This window comes from Neolamprologus brichardi, chromosome 8, assembly GCF_056152115.1.
Source record: "Neolamprologus brichardi isolate AB-2024 chromosome 8, ASM5615211v1, whole genome shotgun sequence".
NCBI lineage: Eukaryota > Metazoa > Chordata > Actinopteri > Cichliformes > Cichlidae > Neolamprologus > Neolamprologus brichardi.
In genome coordinates this window covers 16,279,842-16,305,126 of record NC_142111.1, presented here as the reverse complement: position 1 = coordinate 16,305,126, position 25,285 = coordinate 16,279,842, and the positions used below count along the sequence as shown (strand labels likewise).

General features: G+C 40.4%; 1 protein-coding gene across 9 annotated transcripts in view; it reads left to right on the top strand.

The window, feature by feature from the left end:
* The window catches only part of LOC102789302 (calcium-activated potassium channel subunit alpha-1a), a 97,839-nt gene that overhangs the window by 1,849 nt on the left and 70,705 nt on the right, over positions 1-25,285 (top strand). For all 9 annotated transcript variants that reach the window (XM_087844705.1, XM_087844702.1, XM_035907855.2 and 6 more), the window contains exon 2: positions 12,470-12,613. In XM_087844705.1, coding sequence (XP_087700831.1) covers positions 12,470-12,613 — 144 coding nt within the window. The remainder of the gene's footprint in view (positions 1-12,469; positions 12,614-25,285) is intronic.

Sequence of the window (25,285 nt, the reverse complement as noted above, 5' to 3'; positions counted from 1 at the left end):
TGTCCATGTATCTTCTTTCTTTAAAATACAGAAAATACATCTTCCCAGCACCCAAATATTAACTACCTACAATTCAGCTATATTAGTTGTCATGATACAAAGGGACAACTTACAAATATTTCAGGTTTTTGCTTCATAAATGAATAAACCTGAAAAACGGACACATTTTTCTGACTAATATTTAAGAGGATCCGTTTGTTTGGTTTGGTTTTTGGCCAAGATTTATTTATAGATGTAGAAAATTGGAACAGAAATGCTTTCCTGAAAACGGATCATGCCGAGGTTTGTCGTTTCAGGGTCCACAGCTGAACACTGTTTATGTGCAGATATAAGAGAGCAGTCAGGTTTTTTTTGTGTGTTTTTGTGGAGCTGCCGAGCTCCACCAACCTGTTGTGCTACTCTGTGGGAGTCAGCCAGAGACGGGTCATCCTTTCACTTCCAATCTCTCCCTCTCTGCCTTTTGCTCTCCTGGCATTCATTTCATAACTCCTGCCCTGTTTTCTTCTCACCCTCTCTTCCTCATCCAAGAAGCAACCTTCCTCCAAAGTGTCAGAAATGCAGTGTCAGGCGCATACCGTATGTGCCATATGAATCAGTACTTTTGTTGCTAAGCAACTGGCAAGCAAAGGATTTCATTAGAAGAGTAAATCTCTGTTATGCAGTGGCTGTGAGATGTGGCAGGTTGTGTTGGAGGAACACCTCCCCACCCCCTCCCAGTCTGTGCATGTCATTAGCAGCCCAAACATGGAGCGTTAAGTGCATTGTTCATAGATGGGAGTTGATAATCTGTTTCCTTCTATTCTGATTTTTTTTAAAACTTTGTTTTCCCCTCTGTGGGGCTTTCACTGCCCAGCTCTGCTCTGATCTGACAGCTCTTATGTCTCTGAGCCTCCATCTCTGTGGCTCTGTTCTCCCAGACTGATGGAAATCGATGAAACACGTCATTTGCGAGGTTCTGATGAATGGCTGCTATTATCCGTCTAGGAAAGAGGAAGAAATTGTTTTCATTGTAAATGGCACTGTACTCACAATGGGAGGATGACAAGTTGTGGCAGCTCCTCCGTCATGGTGCAGACTTTGTGAAACTTGCGCACACTTCTTTATTAGCTTGCGTTGAGTTTTGAGAGACCACATCTCCACTTATCCACGGACTGACTAATGTTCAGTGATAATGTTTCATTGGACAATAAGAATTCCTGATGCCCCAAAGTGTCCAGAAGTTTATTACAGCAGAATTTCTGCTGGTTTTGATCCAGATACAAAAAACAGCAATGGATGGATTGTGATGAAATATTTCTGGAGACGTTCATGTTCCCCTTTGTTATGGATTTTTTCATTAGGTGAGGTCTGAAATGTCGTGCTCAGTGGAGCCTTTTTGGGACACGATGACGTAACATCTCTGCTCACTCTTCATCAGTCTTGTATCTATAGGGGCCATAAGGCCAAACAGCATTTTCTTTTTTGTTTTTTTAATCATTTGACTCTTATTTGGACCAAAGAGTAAATGCAGAAGGGAGCATAGAAACTCTCTCAAATGATGTATTTCAAAAGTAGGTTACCCTAAATCTCTCTGGCTTATAGGTCTGTTCATTTTTGCTCTGATGGTACCAAGAGGCAGTAAGGTGTTACTTCTGCATACATTTAAACCTGGTATCACAAGAACCACATTACCTCTCACAGACACACCTTCTATAACATAAATGGTGAAGGAGCAGTCTTGATATCGATTTAAAGGAGTGCTGTGAAAACTTAAATGTATTATACATCAGTAGAAAGTAGACAGGAAAGCAGGGAATGACATATACCAAATGGTCAGATCGCCTGCTCACCTAAGAGATCTGTAGTGGTGTCAAAGTATGACATCTTTGCTAGAGATGTTACATTTGTTTTGTTATGAATCATTTTTGTTGCATCATACTTTTAGAAGAGGTCCAATCACATTGGTGTTAATAACTCTAGTTTTAATTTGGCTAATTGGGCAGTGGTCTGCCAAGGTGCCTCTGTGATTATCACTGTGGCCTCACAGCAAGAAGGTCCTGGCTTTAAAGCTGCAGGCTGATTGGGGCCTTTGTATGTGGGTTTTGTTTCTGTGTGGGTTTTCTCTGGGTGCTCTGGCACATTAGGTTAAAATTTGCCATAGAGAGTTTGTCTCTCTATGTTAACCCTGTGATAGACTGGTGACCTGTCCAAGATGGCCTTTGGACTTGTGACAAGCAGAATATTTAAAATTGTTCCACGTGTCTCTTATTCATTGAGCTCAAATGTTGCAATTTTGCTGTTACAGTTTTGCAGCTGTTGGTGACAATATTTGTGGAGTTTGTTGAGGTGGAAATGTCAAACAGCAGCCTTGGGCTTCAGGGGTTCAGTGTGATTTTAATACTTAATGCTTGCAGGCTACAGAAGGACACTGAACATCAGCATGCTGGTGCTGTCACTGCATTAAATCTGAAGTACCTACAGCTGGGTTTTATCTGTTATTAAAATTTGATTACATTTAAATACATGTTGTCTCGTACCTAATTTGTGATGTTTTATTGGCTAAAAAGGATTTAAAGGATTGTTGTTCTTCTTACCCCCTCTTACGCAGGCAGTTCAACATGACACCTTAGATGTGTCAGGCATGGAAGGGTGTGGTTGCCGGGGTGTTGAGTGGAGGACTCAGGTAAAGAGTCGTGCTCATGGTGCGTTCAAGTGCTGTCTGAAACATTGTAATTATCAGCCGAGGGCTCGTGATCGAACAGTAGCAATTACAAGTCAGTAAGTCGGAACAGCTGAGCGGCAATTTTCTGTTGTCATCTTCACACACAAAGACATGAAGACTTGCATATGCACGCACAAAAAGCTAGATAGTCAGCCAGGCAATACAACACAGCATCAATATCAATATCAGGGTTCATAAATGACATTGAAAATAATCAGTTTTTGCTCTCTGTTGCTGAATCATAACTTTGTTTTCTGCAGCAGGATTTGGTTAGTGTCCATTTCATTTTTTTCCTTGGCTAAGAACTCTTGAGCACATATTGCACATCCCAGTAATAAGAAGTAGCACCTAATGGCAGCATAATTTAACAACTAGACCCTAAATCCTCTGACAATGTCCTCTGCAATTTAGCCTGTCGGTCTCGTTTTTAACTAAAGGAAATGTATTCATTCAAATGTCTGTTTAATTGGCCGTGTAATTAGTTGGTTAAGTATAAGCTTGCTCACATTGCATAATATAAGCAGCAAGGTGGAGCTTGGCTGTCACTGCACCATCTGGGATCCAACAGGTCTCAGATGAACACAGTTGTTAAACATCTCAACTATCCCGTAGCCTGCTGCCTTTTTTCTGTTCACAAAGACAGTAGAAGGTGTTTGGTTTCCACACATGTTATTTTTGCATATCAAATGGAAAGCTAGCATTCTGATCTTAAGTATTATCTTAATCATTTGAACTAAATGTCCTTGCTACATTTCAGTGCATCTTTATCCATTTTAAATACTGCAGTTTCTGTTAAATAACAAATGCATTCAAAGGCCTGTAATTCCTGGACAAATTTCCTCACTTTGTCTATACAATCACGTAGAAAATAAATACAAATCGAGTCCAAAATACTAAATAATAATAATAAAAACAGAATGCAATGATTTGAAATTTTCAAACTCTGTTATAACCTTGCTCAAAACCATAATGTGGAGTTGAGACTGACACCAGAGTTTTTAGAAAGATTCATTTTATTTTAAATTACAAGTTTATCTCAGTTGTAGACAATTGACACTTTGGACTCTTGCACTGCTCTGTAGGTTGGGTAGAGGTTGCAAAAAGCTGTAACACGACCCCAGTTTCCTCCAGGGGCCTTAAAATACTAGAAAATGTCAGTCAGTCTTCTTCCAGACCTGAAAGATCAATGCCGAAAGGACATGTGTGGCTGGCAACAGGAACAAGTATGTGTCTGACCAGTGCCCATCAAATGCTTTCAAATAAGTAGACTTCGCTAAACATACATGAATGCCCCTACAAGAGGATCATACAAGTTGTCAAATTGAACACACACACACACACACACACACACACACACGCAAATAGAAGAATTAGTCCACACACAAACCAAAGTGGGAATCAATAATCCCAACCAAAAGTGATCTGTTGTCTCCACAGCACAAATGGTTACATGCAACCTGTTCTTATACAACACGTCACTATATCCAAAAAAGTGAGTAAAGCAAGTGTACTGGTGACCAACCACAAATGGGGAATCATGCCCATGACACAATCTCAACAAATGTGGCTCAACCGGGCAGCAACATTCACAAGTGATCCACCAGAAGTGGGCCAATCTCTTTACAACACTAGAGGTCAAAGCACAAAACACTCATGTCATCATTAGGCATCCATAACCACTGATAAAGATGCACACAAGCATGTCCACACAAAGCTGAAGCTGAACACGACATGCCTGCGCAGCTAAATGCTTTCCTGCTACAACCACTGGGCCATAACTAATAAAACTGCCTCGACTTTCTCACAAAATTTCCTACAAAAGTCAGTGTTACTGTTTTAACTTTGAGCAACTCTCAAGCAAATATACAATAATAAAACTGAAAACCCCAAACTAATTTCACCTAGCTAACCTTCAGTGGTGTACCAAGCTTAAAGGAACTTTAAACATAAAAATTATGAGCAGGCAGCAGACCAAAGATGCCATTCACTGCTGAACACTGAGACTTAGCTCCACCCAGGACAACCATCAAACATAATAAACTAAGACAGCAAAGCAAAAATAAACACCTGCTTTAATAGAAGGGCAGTACAACCACCTAGCTGAAACACACCTGCTAAAGAGTATTTGCGCAGTTCTAGTGAAATCCTTAAGTAAACCATCACTCATCTCAGCAAAAACAACTAACAGAAAAACACTTGCGTTTAGTCTCGCACGAAAACCCCATTTATGTTACCACCTGGCTCAAAAGCAGCAACATAGAGTGGAGACTGACAGTAGAGTCTGTAGAATTACCTAACTAGTTAGTTAGCTTAAAAAACAACCAAAAAAAAAATGGTCGGTAATTAAGCCTTGGCAACACCTACACTCTTGCCCTGCCACTGCAAGGTGGGTAGGGGTCACATAGGGGTGTAACACGATAGAACTAGAAATCAAAGGTTTAAACTGAGAAAATATACCACTTACATTTATACAATCAAAAGATTCAGAGAATCTGGATAAATGAACATTGGAAGCTCGTGATCTTTGGGATGTACGACAGCGTGGCTTTGTTGCAGAAGAGTGCACTGAACTGGCTTGCCTGCACTCCAGACTTTTCAGCCACTCAAAATATTCGGAGCATCATGAAACTAAAAATGCAACAAAGAAGATCCAGGTCTGTTGATCAGGTAGAATCCTGTCAGACAAGATTGGGGAAGAATCCATCAGCTCCCAGAACTTTTTTTTGAAATCAAAACTGCCATCAAATTTAAATGCAGCTTATATTTTTTCCTATATGGTCCATTTTCTCAGTTTAAACATTTGATATGGTTTCTATGTTATATTATGAATACAATTTGGGTTTATGGAATTTGTAACTTAGTGTTTTTTATTCGGATTTAACACAGCATCCCAACATTTCCAGAACTCATTTTCTAATTGTATTCATTGTGAGGAAGAACATTGGTCTACAGATAATCTTTCATTACCCCAACATATTTCAGGAAGGCTTTCTCTCTTGGTTCATTATTAACGTGATTTAAATGAATGTATGTTTAAATAATTTAGTCATTTTTTTTTGGAGAAATCGTGTCCCCACCACATGTTCTATTCTAGTTTAATACTCTCACTTTGAGAAATGATCATGGTGCATCCTGAGAATAGGCCAGCCGTTTTGATTAATGACGTTCGGCGTCAGGAAGACTAGATTTAGGTGAGATAGAGAAACCTAAATTTGGAGGCTCTGACTACTGATCAAAGTGACAAAGAGGAGCTGTGCTCTCTGAGCTGCTGTAATGATTGCATGTGCTTTTCTGCTGCTATTAAAAATGGATGTAAGCTATTTTCGTTACATTAAAGTGAAGTCTAGTGAACGATTGTTTAACCCTCTGGTGTTTGGATAGCCATAACGCTTAAAATATTGCACTTAGAATAGTAAACGTGGCATGGACTGTACATGTTAAGGCTTGCTGTATCTGGTTTTTTTTTCTTCATGCAGGAAGGATTTAAATGTCAAAAACACGGCGCTTTAGTTTCTCATTGACGGTATCTTCCTGCGTGTGACCTTAAGATAAAGTCACTCATCTGACCCTTTTAAAGAATAATTGGACAGTCATGAATCGCAACTCCATAATCTTTGAACTCTGCTTTTAGTGTCATGGCGACGTGTTTTCAGCTTACATTTTTAGATTTGGTCATTAAACTGGTGGGGAATAGCAGCGTGATGCCAATTAAACCTACTTAACGGCTATCACTTTCCCCCACTGAAGCCTGCGCCACTTTATTCATTAAAGCAGAAAAGTGCGGTGTCAGAGAAATGCATTAGATGAAATGTTTAAAAAACAAAAGAAAAGAAAAAGAAATAAACGTTCACATAACTGTGCCATTATTCCAAACGGTTCTGGAAAGAAAACAAAAGTGATGCACCGTCCATCACTAATACTCACTTTCACTACAGACACTTTGTTCCCCCTCAAAAAATTTGTATTGTATATAATGTGCTGTATATGAAAAGCATGATTTCAATGATATCACGCTTTTCTTCTTTTGGCTGCTCCTTTAAGGGGTCGCCTCCATCTTACTCTACCTGTTGCATCCTCTGCTGTGACACCAAACCTCTGCATGTCATCCTTCACTACATCCACGAGTCTCTGTAGTCTTCCTCTATTCCTCCTGCCTGGCATCTTCACATTCACCATCCTTTGTCCAATATATCCAGTATCCCTTCCTCTGCACATGTCCAAAGGTCTCAGCCTTGCCTCTCTAACTTTGTCTCCAAACCGCATAACCTGAGCTGTCCCCCTGATGTACTCGTTTCTCTGATATACTCATTTCTAATCCTGTGACAAGCGATGAGGCAGGGTTAATCTTCTAAACCAAAATTCTTGATACTTGAGTAGACAGACGAGTATGAAATGAGACAGGAATTCAAGACAAAAATTAAATTTCTCCTGGTGGAGAAAAGAGCTCTCTGAGTGATTTTCATGTTTTCCTTTTTCTATTTCTTTCCTTTTTTTTTTTGTATATATGCTTTTTTCAAATAAAAAAAGTTAGAAATAAGTATTTCCTTAAAATCTGAAAAATTGCAGGAGATTAGGAGACAAAGTTAAGCCTTCTTGCAAAGATTGGCCAGGAAATTCAGTATTCCCAAAATGTAAACGGATAAAATTTGTAATCATCTGTGAAACTTTACACTTCCAGTTTATAAAGCAAGCTGCATTAGCCTCGTGGTTAAATCAAGAGAAGGTCACTGAGCTGCATAGGGACATTTCTTTCCTCAGCCTTGTTGGCTCAGTTGCAAAGCCATTTTTACAGGCTGAGCGTCATTCTCCATAACAATGTGCCGTTTTTATGCAAAGAATTTTTCCTTTCATATACAGTTTATGGGAACACTCTGTGTAGATGTTTTAGTTGTTTTTATAGACAAATAACATGTTTAGATTTGGCCAATAAACGAGGCTCACGCTCTTAATGTTTAGTCAGACTGCCGTTAGCTTTGACGATAGCTTGCATTTGCTGTGTCACATTTATTTATGTGCGGAGCTGCATTAACTTTTTTGCCAAGATGTCATATTGATGATGGGAGAGTCAGACCGTTACGTAAAGCATTAAACTGCACATCGCAGCGGTTCACAATGGGATTAAGGTCTGGACTCTGTGGTTGCCAATCCATGTGTGAAAATGGTGTCTCATACTCCCTGGAGCGCTCTTTGACAATTTGAGCCCAAAAAATCCTGGCATTGTCATCTTGTAATATGCCTGTGCCATCAGAGAAGCAAAAGGCATTGATGGGAAACCTGATCATTTAGTATGTTCAGATAGACAGCTGACCTCAGTTTTGAGCACATAACATTGCTGAACATAGAGCTGACTGATTGAAGCAACCTCAGATCATAACACTGCCTCCACACGCTCGTAGGGTAGGCATTAGGCATGGGCGCATCACTTTATCTGGCTCTCTTTTTACCCTGATACGCCCATCACTCTGGAACATAGTAAATTTGGACCACACGACTTCTTTTTCATTGCTACGAGTCCAGTTTGTTGAAGTGTTTCTTTTAATCCAGTTAGGCTCACTGATAAATGGTTTTCTTAAGGCTACACAGCTGTTTCGTCCACATTGCTTGTGAGATGATGGCTCACCACTATTGTTCCAGTATGTCTGCGAAGGTTCTCAGTCAACCAGGTCATCAAAGTCTAAGGAGCTTGGAAAAGAAAAGCGTCTGGGCTTCTTTAAGTTTCCTTAAAGACGTTTCACCTCTCATCCAAGAGGCTTTTTCAGTTCTAAGAGCAATTGGTGGAGAGTCCCAGATTTTAAGCCCTATGGGAATGTCCTTACGAGGGTCATGGACCCCCTATTGAGCCTCTACCTAATCACACAAGCCAAGGAACGGGTGTGGGTCATAATCAGCCAAGGTTTCAGGTAAACTCATTGAGCCCACTATCCTTCCAGGTTTTAATAATTAGCATATTGGAGAGTTCTAACCGAATTTTTAGCTTCGACTCTTCTAAAAGGGAAGCCGTTGGGTGACAGTGGGTTGTCTTCCAACATGGAATCATGCAGTGATTATCCAATGCAAAGTTCTTATCTCTTTGATTAGTTAAATCCAGGTAGTAACTTTTTTAGCCAGTAAGCATATGTTTCATATATTTACATACACTTACACTTACGATATACTTAAACATGACTGTTGCTAACTGGGAAGCTAGGATGCTGTTTTACAATATTAATAAGCTACTTGTACTATCAGTTGTTGTGGCTTGGAGGTAAAGTATCTGAAGATAAGTAAACTGTGTGGCAGACTACAGTAATAGTTCCTTTAAATAACTACCATTTCTATAAATAATAATTCTTATTTTGCGCCACATTAAACTTTAGACTGTGATGTGACACATTGTGTTTCATACATCCTAGAGACTCATAGCTATTGTGACCCTTGGTAACCCAAGCTTACAGCTTGCGTCCAATCAAAGTCAGTCTTTAACTTTGATGAAACCAATAAAATCTATACCTATTCCAGAGTTTTCATTTAAACTAATAAATCACAGGTTGCAGTCAGGGATACCTGGACGTTTTAGCATTTCCTAGCCAAACAATTTAGACTACACCACATTTTTCAGTTTACTGCCATGGCCTTAGATCTCCATAGCTTTGTTGCTTAACACTTTACTGTAACACTAATTGAAGAGGCTGCTGACTGACAAGTGAAACAGCTTTTTCTTTTCCCTTTCAGTCCCTTACCCAAGTCTTATCCAGTCACCGTGATCTCCTTAAGGCGATTCAGAAGTGAGATTCAACTTAAATTCCCCTAAAGTCTCTGTTTCAAGACCAATCTGATAAGATTTTTTTTTTTAAATAAATGATGTAACCTTGGAAAGTGTTGGAAGCTTGGCTTACAATGCAAGACCCTGCTGCAGAAGCGCCTCTGTAAGAAACTGTCCACTGATAAAGCAGAATGAGACTCGGTATCTGTATGAAAACAGCTGATACCTGTTGGCTGACATTTCTAAACTGGAGTTTCACAGAATTGGTTGCTGGCTGCATTAGCTGCTAAGTGAAGTGGACATGTTGTTGTGGCGTTATCAGGTTAGCTGCAGGGCTCTGGACAGGCTGCAGGAAGTCTAACATGGGCTGACGGCGGTTTAATGGCTGTGTACATGATTGAATTTCTTTGCTGAGCAAACTATTCAGTTACGATAAGAAGGATGATTGAAATGTGTGGTCTGAATATAGGCAGAAATTATGTAAACTGCACACGTTAACACAATTAATACACTGCAGATGTTTGAAGTATCAGTACTTGACTTTTGGCTATTTTTTTTTATGACTAAACTTGCTTGAGATTTATTTCTAGGGGCACTTGTGCTACTTATTTCTCCCTTTTCCTCAGTATCTCACAGTTACGTGGGCCCGATGACACCTCCTATACCAGGAACTATCACATAGGCTGTTTTCACTTCTTTAGTAGGTGTTCATAACAGAAAACAGTGATTTACTAATGAATTGCCATTTAAAATAATAATAATAAAAAAAAACGTATATTAAATGTCTATGGTGACTGTTTTTACAAAAATAAATGCTTTGTTACTTTGATGACAGCCACAGATTTCAATGTGAAGGACAGGGCCAGTTACATCGTCTCCTGCAAGAATTGCCTGCATACAGCCTGCGTATATGCTGAAGACAGCCAATTTATTCTGTTAAAGGATAAGTCAGGGTAACTCACTCTTTTACATTTTCAATCAATCCAAACAAAAGACAAACAACAAAGCCTAAATGATTCTTGATTAATATCCTACCCTCTCTGCGACACTCTGACTCACGGTGACTGAATTCTAAGGATGTAAATCTTTAACGAGCATAATAAAGCGCAAGTTTTTAAAAAGGCCTCAGTAATTGCAGCTGGGGTTTTTTCCCCAGGCAACATTACGCAAATTGAATTTACAGAATGGCTGTTTGGGACTATTTCCAATCGTTGATTAATATACATCCGTCCTCCACTGAGTATTTATGGCAGCAGTGCAGTGGTGATCATAACGGGGGTGGGGTGTGCACCTACTTGTCGTGCGCCTCGTTTTCTGTGTTACTGGACCACCAGTGAAGCTTGACGTCAGGAAGGTACACAGCATACTTGTTAATGGAATGAGCTCATTGTTAGTTTTGGTCTTTACTCAGGATTTCTGGCCAATTTAAAAAATGTCAGTGGATTTTATCCCCTGAAGAGACATGCCTCATCAGTACGCTGAGCAGGGACTTTTTGGTTTATTTTTAGTCAAATGCTTGAGTCATAAGGTGTGATTTAAAAACTCTTATTAAAAAAAAGGCCCTTAATGAGGTAGTCATTTGTTGATTTGAGAAGTCTGCAGCTCTAAGCTGATACACGTAGAGTATTAATGATTGGCTTTAACCATTTAATTACCTATTTTTATCCACATACCTCAAACCTAGAGACTCTGCTGCTCATAACAATATATTTTTTGTTCTCTTTTTCCCTCTAAATAATAGCAGACAGTTTCCACTTAATTAGTTTTTTAACTGTAATGTAAAAATGTCATGCCCATTTGCCCACAAGAACAATGAATAGTTAACTCTCCCCAACTCCCGTACATGCGCGGCATCAGCAAATTGTATTTGATGAGAACAGCTGAAGGGAACGGGCCTCAGAGAGTGCGATGTGTGACACCATTAAGGTGGAAGAGGAGTAGGATGTCATAAGGTAAAGAGTCTGAGCTGTATTGGCCTCAGGGCTGTGGGGTGTTTCATCAGGGAGCATGGCTAACCTCTGCATCCTGTCTCGATTTCCTGCTCTGTGAATCATGCCAGTCCCAGCAGACAAACAGACAGATGGACAGGCAGGCAGGCAGGCAGGCAGGCAGGCAGGCAGGCAGGCAGGCAGGCAGCCCACTCAGTGAAGCAGAAACACCAGGAGCTCAGTGGCTGCCATGGATACACTCCTGGAGTCTCTTTACTGCTGTCTGTGTATGTTTACTGTATGCATGTGTGCTTAGCTTTGTTCTGAAGGCCTTGCACCTTGTCCCTAGATTAGAAATGATGTGTTTTACTTTTTGTAACCAAATTCTGTTCCGTAATATCTAATGTTATCCTATTAATAATCAGTGTATATTGTAAAAACTTGCCATCACAACACACCATGCATTGGTGTGGTTTGGTTTCCATAGAGGTTTCTTCCTGTTAAAAATGAGTTTTTCCTTCCTACTGTTGCCAAGTGCTTGCTCCTATGGGGTCATCTGATTGTTGGGGTTTTCTCTGTGCTTTTGTATTATTTATTTATTTATTTATATTTTTTACAGATTTTACAGTTAATCTAATTAATGGCAGCAGCTAGAAATTGTATATCAAAGTTGGATGTAGCCTCCTGGTATTTTAAAGCCCAGCAGGATGTGACCCCTCTAGTTGCAAAAAGATCTTTTGATTTTACAAGTGTAAGAAAAATAACTTCTCACCTGATTTACTGGCTCTGTAAATCTAATCACTGGATTCTTTCTTCTCAACTCAAACAGCATAAGTTAATATGCAAATTATTGTCACAATTATTGTAAACTAAACAGCAGGGTATGCTTAAATGTGTGGCTACCTTATGAGCACGCAGTGTCCTTGGTTTTCCATTGACATATATGTGTTTGCTTTTCCTGATTGACACCCAAAAGAGTTCAAAGCTACACTTGTTATAGGTCAGAGCATTGACCTACAGGGCTCAAGGGCTCAATTACTGTATTGCAGCAATTGATAACCAATACTGGGGTTTGTTTTTGTCTTTTTATTTCTTCAGGAGGTCCATCGGATCACCACAGGCGATGGTATTAAACGCACAGACAAGGATGATGCTGCGGCCAGCGAGGTGGGCTGGATGACCTCGGTCAAAGATTGGGCCGGAGTCATGATATCTGCTCAGACGTTGACAGGAAGAGTCCTGGTAAGCTCATTCTCAGCCATCATCCTTTGTTCACTTTTTGATTGACATCTTCAGCTACTTAGGCTTACACGTAGCAGGCCGCTGGTTAAGATGTCGGTGAGATGAAGCGTGACAGCCAATCATAATCATTCCCAGGCTCACTGATGACAGCAATTCACTTGGTTGAGCTCCCTTGTAGTATTTTTGTCTTGTGAAAAACATTTGTTATTATAGGACAAGCCAGAGGAGCCTGCGTCAGACCAGGCACAAACTGGGCATGTGTGAATATTCCTTGCTTTTATTTTTGCTTGTTAAACCCATAAATGTATCATTGGGTGTATCTCCTGGTAGGTTTTCTCTCAGACAGTGAGGCTTACACATCCAAACAAAGCCTGGGCAACAAAGCAGAGAGATTTAAGGCATGTATTAAGGTCATACACCCCATAATAACCTCGGACAGCAGAGAGAAACAGATGCCAAAGAAAGGAAGGAGGGAGGGACATGTGCAATTTTGCAATAGCATTTGGTCATGCAATGGTGCCTGGTGTGTCTGCTCACAGGGTTAGATGGAGAACACATCCCTTAAACACCTGTTATCATCTTGTGTACTGAACTATGTTGCCACACGATATCCAATCAGGGATATTTTTGCTGTGGTGTTTTTTATAGGTTTATTCTTATTATTTCTCAACACTGTATAATGATTTGGCTGTAAATGTTCAGCATTTAAAGTACTGCGACTGTGGAGTGATGAAATGAGATGATATGAGTGGGAGCACTGTGCCAGAGCTTGACGCAGTGCTTCGGGCTTGATCCCACTTTCAACTACCCCCTTAAATGCGGTGCAGCATCTCCAGTTGGCTCGACGTGTGGAGGTTGTTAATCTTGAACGCCGGGCGAGCTGTACACTAAATTGTTATGATGGGATGTGGAATATTAATGATCCGCCTAGTTCATATTTGTGGGCTAAAACTAAACTGCTGATCATGTTTCAGTTGATTCAGAACACTTTGTCAAGTCTTTTTGTTATAAAGTGTGCTTCAAATGTGTCGTGCTTACAAGAAAATGTTCCTTTAAATCTAAATAAAAATATTGACCCTGGATTTGAGTTGATGTACACACCCATCAAGTGGCAACATCTGGAAAAAGATGCCAAATCAGAAGAACCCAAGAAGAACTACTTAGAATTGAGACTTGAGGCTGGGTCCACAAGCAAGTCATTCCTATAGACTCCCATGTTTAAATATACGGCTACAGCCTTGAAATGACCTCCCTCCCTTTTACAAATCACCTGTTTATAATTGTTTAAGACATAAATGTCTGCAATATTAGTTGTGTCAAAATGGGACTTCACGAACAAGTGGATGATGTCACGGTGGCTTTATCCTTCTTTTACATACAGTCTGTGTGAGTGTGTGACAGGTGATAAAATCACGTTGTTTTGCTCCCGGCTTGAGCAACAAGGGGCACATTTTTTTCATCTTCCGTCAAACATTATGAAACTCAAATTGTCCCCACAGTGGACTGAGTGCAGAGACTAGTGGTGGTGTATGTTGACAGCAGCATTTTGCTAACAACATCTCCCCGTTCTCTGTTTCCTTGTTTTTCACTTTAAAACACCAACGCTTCCCTCTGCTTGCTTCTTTGTGTGTGTGTGTGTGTGTGTGTGTGTGTGCACAGCTCAAGTGCTCTGTCTCAATGATGGCTTGACACAACTGTTTAGCAAGTGCTCGTCTGTAACCATGGCAACTGCAGCTTACCTAAACAGGGCAGATGTGTGTTTTCTATTTCAGCCTTTTCAGGGAGCGCATTAAAGCCTATTTCCAGGCCATCTGAGAGCAGTTTTACTGGGGAGTAAGAGCAAGGAATAGCTTAAATAAAAGTGAGTGCTTCTGTGTATTTATTTGTTGTATAAAGATCCTATATTTACATGTATCTTGCGCTGCTATTTCCAGCTGTTTTCTATTTGCAGTCTTGTTTAATAACAGCCAGCAAAGAGTAAATCTGCCAATTTTAAACTTGAACCTCTCCAAATAAATAAATTAATCAAAAAATCAATTAGTGGTTGTGCATATGAATCCAAATGAACAATCCAGTGTGCTGTGCCTAATTAATTTTGGTAATTAAACCTGACTACATTATTAAGTGTAAATGTGGCTGAAGTTGAAGTGGATAAATTGAGACAGTTGAGGCATGGATTATGCAAAAAAGAAGGCTCAGCTGCAGGATGCCTGCAGCGTTTTGCAATTTTAATTTAACTTTCTGAATCTCAGTTTAGCAGATTGATACCTGCTGCTTGGAGATTCAGTTGCTTGTGCCGTATAGCTCTCCAAAGCCTTTTTACAAAATGTACAGAAGAAGAACTAAAAGACAAATAAACAATCCAAAAAAATTAAAAACATGGACACGAAAATACACAAATATGCGGACCACAAGTTAAAAGTTAAAAGACCAAAAAATTGATCGCTGAATTATATTTGATACGCCCAAGGCCAAAAATAGGGGGCTTCTGTTCAATTAGCTCTACAGTACAAACACAGAGTATGTCAGAGCACAAAGGTTACAAAGCTGGTTAATGTTTAAAGTACATGACAAGACATTTGGTTTTCTGAGTGACTGAGTTTGATGGTTGTGGCTTTTTTTCCTCACTTTCTATGATCGGGCATTTCAACTAAGGGGCCTTGACATCTGTAGCACGACACATTTTAGGTAAATGTAACACATTACACAGAGGAGACGAGATCACTGTAGACTTAGCTGAATGTTTACCTCTGACTGTGACTGTTGAGTGACAGACAGGTGCAAGCTGCCCTGCGGAAGCTGAGGAAGCCCAGTGTTCATTTGCCCAACTGGCCTCAGCAGATTGTAAAAGATCAAACCTTGCCATTAGGGCTGTTTGATTAGCAGAGAGGACACTTCCTGGTGACCTTTTAGTCTGTAAAGTTTTTTCTGCAGGAGATCTAGTCTCTGATCTTTAAGCGCTCAAATAAAACGAGGAAAGGCGAACTCTCTTGTTTAGTTTTCAAAATTCAGGTCAGCAACATGTATGTAAAGCTGTGGGTTTCCTCTAGATTGGGACCACAGAAGGATCCCATCTGTCAGTTTATTTATTTTTATTGCATTTTCCCTCACCGTATCCATTTTTGCATCACACAAGACCACCCTCCCTATTCATGATAAATGTCATCACGTTGCTGTTTGCAAACGTCAAAACAAACTCCCCTCGGGGCCTGAACAGTTGGTTGCAGTTTATACTTATACCAAAGAAAAACCCAAAAAGGATAAAGAAGCAGGTTATGGATGTATTTCTTATTTGTATTTCCCTTGAGACTAGAATTTTCAAGAAAGTTCAGATAGAAAGCATGCACCACAGCCAGGCCCAAGTTTGTGTATTCTGAAGGAAAATCTGATTTCTCTTAAATGACAGGACCCTGCTGAGTGACATTTAGCCCATGTGTGTTTGCCTCTAGAAGTCCACAGGGGGGGCTTGGATGTCACAAAGCTATTATTCTGCCAAGAGAAAGGTTTTCTATTATTGGACGCCCAAAAATGACCTCTGGTGCTTTTAAGTTTTCAATCTTTGCGCTTTAACCCCAGTCACAGGTTGAACAGAGTCGAAGGCATTTAAGTTAGACTTGAATGAATTCTCTGACTATAAAGTACTGCAGGTAAACACCAGCTGTTTTTGCTTATTTATAACTCCTTTTTTTGGAAAAGTTTCTTACATACAGTAGCTACAAGTCTCTGTTTGGCATGCCATATGTTGTTACAGTCCAATAAGCTGAGCTGCCAAGACATACCAACATTTGGCATGTGAGTACTACTGTACTTCTTGCACGTTCAAAAAAACCCAAAACACACACACAGACAAACCACAGTCGTGCATTTTAAAACTCTTTAAACAGTCATTATTGGAAGTTTGAGTTTAGCATATTTTTCGTTTTCGTGAGCATGCCTGTGCTCTGTTGACAAAGGGTGGAGCTTGGTGAGCTAAGAGGTGAGTGGGAGAGACCGATGGGGGTAGTAGCTATACTCAAGTGTGCTGGCATAGACTGCACAGTATGTAAAAGATTTCCATGGCTAAAATGGAAAAAATACTGCTCCCATTAGTGTCAGTTACTGTCCACATTACTAATAAACCGAAGTATGGCTTTTGGTATGATTGGCAAGTAGCTAGCATATGTATGCGCAGTATCACTGGGTTGCTCAGTTAGCTCCACCCCTCTCGGATACCTAAGTTGTGGCTGGCAAGCGGAAGTGTATGATGGCTAATTTTTTCCCATCTTAAACCTCTACAAGTTAAGCCGTGAGCAAAAGGTGCTAGCTTCAGCTAGGTCACTTCTAATTTTAACATCACCAGCTGTCAGACAAAAAGTTCTCACAATTTGGAGTCGTCTAGGTTTTCTGAGGTCAGCGTGTGTGTAGAGGAAGTCATATTGGGTGACAGGGTGAAAGAGTTATTTTCTGGCTCGACCGCTAGATTTGATATCGCAACCGCAAGGGGAGAAAGCAGCACTGAACGAAATTACAGGTGGGCCAGAAGGGCATTTTCATCAGGCGGACACTTACCTCCTCCTCTGAGAGGGTCGTGAGCTGCAGCAATTGAGCCACTACATGGAAAAGCTTTTTGTCTGATGAGAGTTAAAAAGGGGAAAGAGAGAGAGAGAGAAAGACTAAACACTTTCGTGTGGACTTGCTCTTTTCTCTCATTGCCGATTATGGTGCCGCTCCAGCAGAAATATTCAGAGTGCCTTTCAGAAGTCATGGGCGCGCTTATCCTTTACATGACTGAGAATTCATTGTTAGCGCTGATTTATTGTTACACATTTTCCACGGCTCAGCACGAAAGGAGTCGGCATTCACTCTTCGTGCCCTTTTCTTGACATTCCCAGTTGACTCTCGGCTTCAGGTTAGGATGTTGGTGCTGTTCTATGTAACAGATATTCTTCCAACACGCCCATGGCCTTGTAGCAAAGACAGGACGCTGTTTGCCACCTGTGGACTCTGGTGCCAACGGGATCATGTGTGACTTTCACCGCACCCAGTACAACAGAGTGAACAACGTGGCAGCGTCACTCGGCTCTCTGCCCGTCTCTAAGCCTGCCGCTATTTTCGGGTGACAGCAGCTGCCAGGCCTGTTTTGTCAGGCCCCTACAGAAGGAAACAATGCCATGTGAGACCGAAGTTATTTTGTTTCATTCCTAGTTAAAACCAGGAACATCTTGGTAAGTCATTATTGTATATAAGTGAAGTCAAACTAACACGCCACACTATGCACTAGTACCATCTTGATTCGAGTAAAATCTTTTTTTTTTTTTAAGAATTTCCTAGAAATTATGGACTAACCTCTTGCACACACAAACATAATTGGGTACACCTTGCTAGTCCTCGGTTGGACCTTTTATCGCCTTCAGAACTGCTTCTATTATTTGTGGCATACATTCAACAAGCTGCTGGAAACATTCCTCAGAGATCTTGGTCCATATTAACATGATAGCATCACACAGATGCTGCAGCTTTGTTGGCTGCACATCCATGATGTGACTCTCCTGTTCCACCACATCCCAAAGATGCTCTGTTTGATTGAGATCTGGCAACTGTGGAGGTCATTTGGTATATAAAGTTGTTCTCAAGAATACAGTTTGATATTATTTGATGTTTGTGATATGGTACATTGTCCTGCTTTAAGTAGACATGAGAAGATGGATACACTGTGGTCATAAAGGGTCAACAACATGGTCAACAACAATACTGTGGTAGACTTTGCCTAAGGATCTCAAAGTGTGCTAATGATCCCCTACGCCATTACACCACAACAGCTTGCCTGAACCTTTGATACAAGGCAGGATGGATCCATGCTTTCATGTTCGCACCAGATTCTGATTCGAATAGACCAGCAGAATTCAACACTCATCAGACCAGGCCATGTTTTTCCAGTCTTCTGTTATGCCGGTTAGGTTACCCTCTGCAAATTGTATCCTTAGTTTCCTGTTTCTAGCTCTCAGGTGTATTCTGCTGCTGTAGTCTCTCATGTTTTGCATTCAGAGAGACTCTTCCACATAGGAAAGCAACAGTAAATCAAACCAACCTATCAGGTCGAAGCAGTCTTACCATTTTCCTCTGACCTCTGACATCAATAAGCCATGTTTACAAAGACTCACTGCTTACTTGATATTTTCTGTTATTCCTTTGTTGTTTCTTTCTGACCATTCTCTGCTCGGAAATAGTCAGACCAGCCAGTCTGAAACCAACAATCATGCCACGCAAGCGTTTCTAATTTGGAACCTGTCTATGTTTGGGCACCACATTTTCAGCAGGCTCTCATTAGGCACAAACAATCAGTCAAGTATAATGAGTTTAGCGAAGTGCCGTGGTATTTAAAATAGTCGAGAAGGGTTTTATGATAACATTCTTCCCCCCAATCCCTAGAATCCATTCAGCGAGCGGTTTCATGATGAGAAATTCTCAATTTGGCCAGCAGATTCCATTAAAAATCATTAGCTACACAATGACTAAGTGGCTGCTTGTTGAGCTCACTACGTCTCCATCATTAATCACAGTCCTCTCTTTCCTGTCTCTGGAAAGCCAGGTGTAAAAGAGGCATGAAACTCTTGATTGATACTTGAAGTAGTTTTTCCCTCGGCGAGTTCAGTTTAATTTACTACTGTGGCCACTTAAAGAAAATGAGTTACCTACTGATCATACAACATGTTGGAACTTTAAATGTTCACTTTAAGATCAGCTCCTCCAACCTTTAAAACACAGGACTGCTGCAGTTATTGTATGTCCAGCCTTTCGGCTGCAGCACAGGCCATGATTTACATTTTAACACGTGAGAGGAATTTTCTCAGTGAGGACCCCTCCTCTCTGAAGTGCTGCCTGAGAGTTGAGTCATCACTTGTGCTCAGCAGCAAGATTTTTTTTCTCTTACACCCACAGCAGCAAAGACGATTTGGTTATTCTTTTTTTTCCTCGTTGTCATTTTCTCACAATTTTAAAGCAACAAACTAATATTTCAGCTGAGACAGACAGCAAGAAGCTGGGAGGGGGTGAGATACATCCATCCACGCCTACCCTAAGCTCTTTACGCCTCACTGTGAGAGTGGTTGGGCTGCTTCCAGGATGGCTTAAATCATGGCTAAGCCACTGTGGGATTTGGGGTTCCACGCTGCATGTTTTGATTGTGGGTATTTAATATCTGAATAATGGTGCAAAAATCTCTTATTCATTACAGGACAGAACATGCCGTTTCTGTCTAACAAGAGCAGATCACGTTTTTGTCACATCAAAGAATCATGAAATGCAAAATAAGTGCAAATAGATGAGCAGGATGACAGAGGGAGATGTTCCCAAGTGGCTTGATCCCAAAATCCTCAAGGATAGAAGCATTGTTTTCAAAGCTCAAAAAGGACATTGTCAGTGCGCTCAGATCAGATGCACACGGACCAGTGTCAGGCAAACAGAGGATCAGGTTTCACGCCGCTGGTAGTTACAGGGCAATGTATACAACACAAACTGAGCACTTGTGTGTAGCTGCCAAGGGTTTAGGAGAAGATCCAGTTTCTACGTGCTTTAACCTCCATGATTATTTTAACATCTGTGCAATACAGCAGTGGGCAGAAGCCAAAAAACTGAGCTACTGCCTTATAGCTTTAAGGATGCTATGACCTATATTCTTTAATCTCTGCTGGGAAACACATGCCACTTCTAAAACTACTACTTTTGCAGTTTTTACTGTAGTCTTGCCAATATCACCAATCCTGCAAACATAATGCAGATTGTCTGTTTACAGATTTAGAAACAAAGTGCTTCATGAGATGGAGTAAAAATGAAATTGTGTTGAGGAAACAGCAAACAATATATTTAATGAATTAAAATGAAAATGTGATGATTAAACTAAAAAGTAAAAAAATAAATGCAATAGTAGGGGATGAGGAATAACCAGTAACCCCCAGGGCTGGAAGATTTGGCACAAAACTGAACTTCCTCCAAAAGCTTCTTGAGATAAACTCCAGTCAGTCCCCCAGAGGCTGCTTGTTAAACTGTCCAATTTTAGAGTAAAGACGTTTGTTTTGAGAATGAATTAAAAAATGTACTAATTTACCAACAACTGTGCGGTGGATTGATTTTTATATCATTCACTCATTTAATTGTATTTTGGGCTAAATTTACATATTAGTTAAATTATTACTACAGCCTGAATGATACACGACTTTTAAAACCGATACTGATATCGGGTGTTTTTAAAAATCCGATATTCTGATCTATCAGTCGATATTTTTGTTTCATGTGAAACATAAACAGAGTACTCTAACTTTTGTTATGTGTAGTGATTTATTTACTCAGATGTGGTCTGCCTTAGGGCTGTGCGATATGACCAAAATCTCATATCCCGATATAAGAATTCTATCGTCCGATAACGATATAAATCACAAAAATGTAACATTTTCTGTAAATTCTGTGAATCTCGGCAGCTCGTCTTGCGGGAAGTGTTTCCTGCTGCGCGTCATGTAGCTGGAGTCGAGTGTTTTAACCGATGCATAAAACTATACATTTTTAGACATAAGTTGTAAAGGCCGCTGTTTTATTAGTATTTATTACACGGCGTGCTGCGGGGAAAAGCCTGTTCTAACGTTTGAGTCTAAGGTTTATTTTTTAGCACCTGGCGGCTCTTTTTTAATTCTCATCCGTAAATAATCTGCTCTTTCACGTGATTCAGCTTATTTTGAAAAGTCTCAACAGGATCTTGAGCTTTATTGTGAAAGGTTTATGTGGTACATAAACAAGCGGACACGCGATGGTGTTACCGTCGTTGTTGCTAACCACAACGCATAAAAAAAGGCGCTTGTCCGTCCATAGTGTGGTTATATTAAATATAAGAGAAAGAGAGAACTTTAAGAAATTAATATAGCCACTACAGTGACCATCAAAACGATGAAAAAATATTGCTGTAAACAGTTTATTTTGCGACACCACGAAACAAACGATAGAGTAAAATGAAACGATAGACGTTTTTATATTGTCATCCGATATATATGGTTATATCGAACAGCCCTAGTCTGCCTGACTCTTGTCAGATCAGCTGGTTGATCTTCAAAGCACATTTGTTGATGACAGTGAAGTTGCAGAAGGTCCTCTGGTGGACAAACAATACAACCTCAACACTCGCAGCATCACTGAAGCGTGTTTATCCGCTATTAATTTTCATCAATCATCATAAATGCAGATACCAATATATAAGCAAATAGCTGATGTCGGCTCACACATAATATATATGAGCTTGCTAAGATTATGTGATAACTTTACGTTAATTTCTTGCTCCAAAAAACACAAACATGACAACGCCCATAATTCTAACTTTAAAATGACAGTGCAGAAACTAATGTCACAGTGTCCATGTTTAGATACAGTCTGTGGTGTATATATTTTAATCATTAATTAATTAATTAATTTTTATTTATAATAAAATTACTTATTAAATGTAATAATGGCTCTTCTCCCTCTTTTCCTTCAATAACTGCTAAACATTGCTTCTGTTTTTTTTAATTAATGATTGATTAGTTTAGAACATTTTACAAGTTCTCTTAAATAACTGTAACTCTGTTACTGTTTCTGCTTGAGGCAAAATTCAATTTTTTTTCAGAAAGACAAGAAGACAAGCTTTACTATGATATCCAAAGTATAATATCCAATGTGAAGAGATTCAGAAGGTGCAAGCAAAACTGGGAAACACTAAGTTATAGCAAATGTAAAAATCTTTCTCTGTGTTACAAGAAAAACATTCACATTCAAAGCATTTAAAAATGTTTTCTGACTTTCAGTTATTTATAGTAGGTCCTAGATTATTACAGTGTTAAATTCCGGAAGAAAACCAGGATCATGTTTTGTTTATTGAACTTTATCAATATCAGATGAGCTGCAAAATTACAGCAGTGGATTGAGAAGTAGCAACATTTTCTATGTTGTGCACCTCTGAAAAAAAATTGCAGGCTCTTGAGTAAATATTCTCTCTTAGAAAAATGTTACTTGAATCCTGACTGAAGGAGGATTTTCGAGAGAAATAAAGCACTTAAAATGCTTGGGAAAGTAACTTGAGTTGTGGCCTTCAAGTATCTTTTGTAACCTTTCATGTTGTTGGTGATTTTTTTTCAGTGGGAGGCTGGAAAAATGTTTTATCAACACGGGTATTTCAACAATATTTAGTGCCATGAATTTTTCATTCAAAGAGAAAATGGTTACTTATCACGAATTTCGCACAGTGTATGAAGAGTTTAAAGGTGATCTAAAAGATAGGTTTAAAAAGATCCATTTACCCACTCATTTTAAGCGCAACACTATTTAGGCCTCCCCAGGAGAACTCTGTGATTCACTGCTTTCATGGATTACTGCACGTCTTTATACTTACGCTGCTCCTGCTGGACATCTACATTTAGTTTTTAAAACATAACCAACACATTTCACAGCACAGCAGGCATGTTCTTGACCCATTACACCTGGCTGAGGAGCCTTAAAATTTCTATTTCTTAATACACTCTAATAATACACTCACAACCCATCCATATATCCATTTTCTGCTGCTTATCTGGGCATGGGTCACAGAGGGAGCAGTCTAAGTACTCCTAACTCCTCTCACCCCAGAGACCTCCTCCAGCTTATTCGGGGGGGGACACTGAGACATTCCTAAACCAGCCGAGAGATATAATCTCTCCACCGATTCCTGGGTCTACTGCTGGATCTACTCCTGTAGGACATGCCCAGAACACCTAACCTAGGATGTATCCAGGAGGCATCCTAGTCACATGGCCAAACTACCTGTCTCCTTTTGATGTGGAGGAGCAGCAGTTTTACTCCCAGTCCCTCTCGAATAACCGAGCCCCTCACCCTGTCTCTAAGGGAGAGCCCAGCTGCTCTTCGAAGGAGCAGCTCTTTTTGCTGCTTGTGTCCACAGCCTCACTCTTTTAGTCGGTACCCAAAGCTCGTGACCATATTTGGTTAGGGTAGGAACGTATATTGATCGTTAAATCAACAGCTTCACTTTTATGCTCAGCTCTAATTTCTATACAACAGAGAGCTGAGCATAAAAGTGCCACTCTCCCCTCACTCGTTAACAAGACCCCAAGACACTTGAATTCCTCCACTTGGGGCAGTAACTCGTCCCTGACCAACAGTGGGCACTCCACCCTTTCCACTAGCAACCATGGTTTCGGACTTGGAGGTGCTAATTCTCATTCCCACCGCTTCACACTTGGCTGAAAGATGAAATCCTGAAACCACTAAAGCGGAGACCTTCCATCACTTGACTACCCATAAGTATTCTAGCCATAAAAACTGTGAACAAATGGCAGCCCTGGTAGCGTCTAACACCCACTGGAAACAAGTCCGACTTACTGCCACCAATATGCTACTTCCAGATCAACAGAAACAACCAAGTCCAACCAACAATCAAGACAATATGTTTGGATACACCAGCTTTGTCCAACATCTTTCCCCGCCACCTGATCCAGCTCAGCACCTCTCTTCACTAGAGTGTCCAAAACATGCAGCCGCAAATCTGATAGCATGATTACAAAATTGATCATCCGCCTACGACCTAGGGTGTCCTGGTGCCATGTGTACTTATGAACACCCTTACGCTTGAACATGGTGTTTGTTATGGACAAACTGTGATAAGCACAAAAGCCCAATGATAGGACACCACTCGGGTTCAAATCCGGCAGGCCGTTCCTCCAAGTCCCTCCCAGCCACGCCAGCGTTGAAGTCTCCCAGCAGAACAATAGAGTTCCTTGGGTGCAGCACTCTCCAGGAGCCTACCCTGAGACTCTAAGAAGGCTGGCTACTCTGAGCTGTCATTTGGCCTATAGGCACAAATGACAGTCAGGACCCGAAGGCGCAGGGAGGCAACGCTCTCGTCCACTGGGAAAACCCCCCAAAATACCAGCAGTGAACCGGGGGGATACAAGTATACCCACCCCTGCCTGGCGCCTGTCACTGAGGGTACCTACAGAGTGGAAAAGCCTCTCTGTTTGTTTTCCTGTCTCTGAAAAACAAACAGAGAATCGAAAAAGTTAAGTTCACTCACAAACCATTGAACCTGTTTTTCAGCCTCTCTGTGTTTGTTTGTTTTATTCATTTTTTGGACGTTGCATATTTTGAAGTTCACTGAGCAGCACACAGCTGTACTGATGTGTGTTGATGCTGGGTTGTGGAGTGAAACAGGAAGTGTTAGCGACTGAAGAAACACCGCAGGCTCTTCCCCAGGCAAGCTTTAATTCTCAAGAGTATATTGCTTATTGCAGACAACAACAACAAGCATTTTCCTCTCTGGTGTTCCCTGCACGATATAGTGCTGATGCTCCTTTGATTTTCTGTTTCTATACAACACAAAAAAAAGATCTTAATTTATTTCTGTGCCCACAGTTGGAGTTTGTTTGCATCATGTTGCATTAAGTAAAAGTATTATTTATAATAAAACATAAATCAGTGGGTATCAAGCTGCCACATACTGTAATTTGGACAGCAGCTGGTGCGAAAGTTCACTGGTTATTTTTGACCTGCTGTTTTCAACACCAGAGTGTTTGCTAAAATGGTGTTAATAATTCTAATGCCATCATCATACACACATCATACATCATACACACGCATGTGGTTGTATGTGTGTGGAGAATATGACACGCTATAATTGACACATGATCA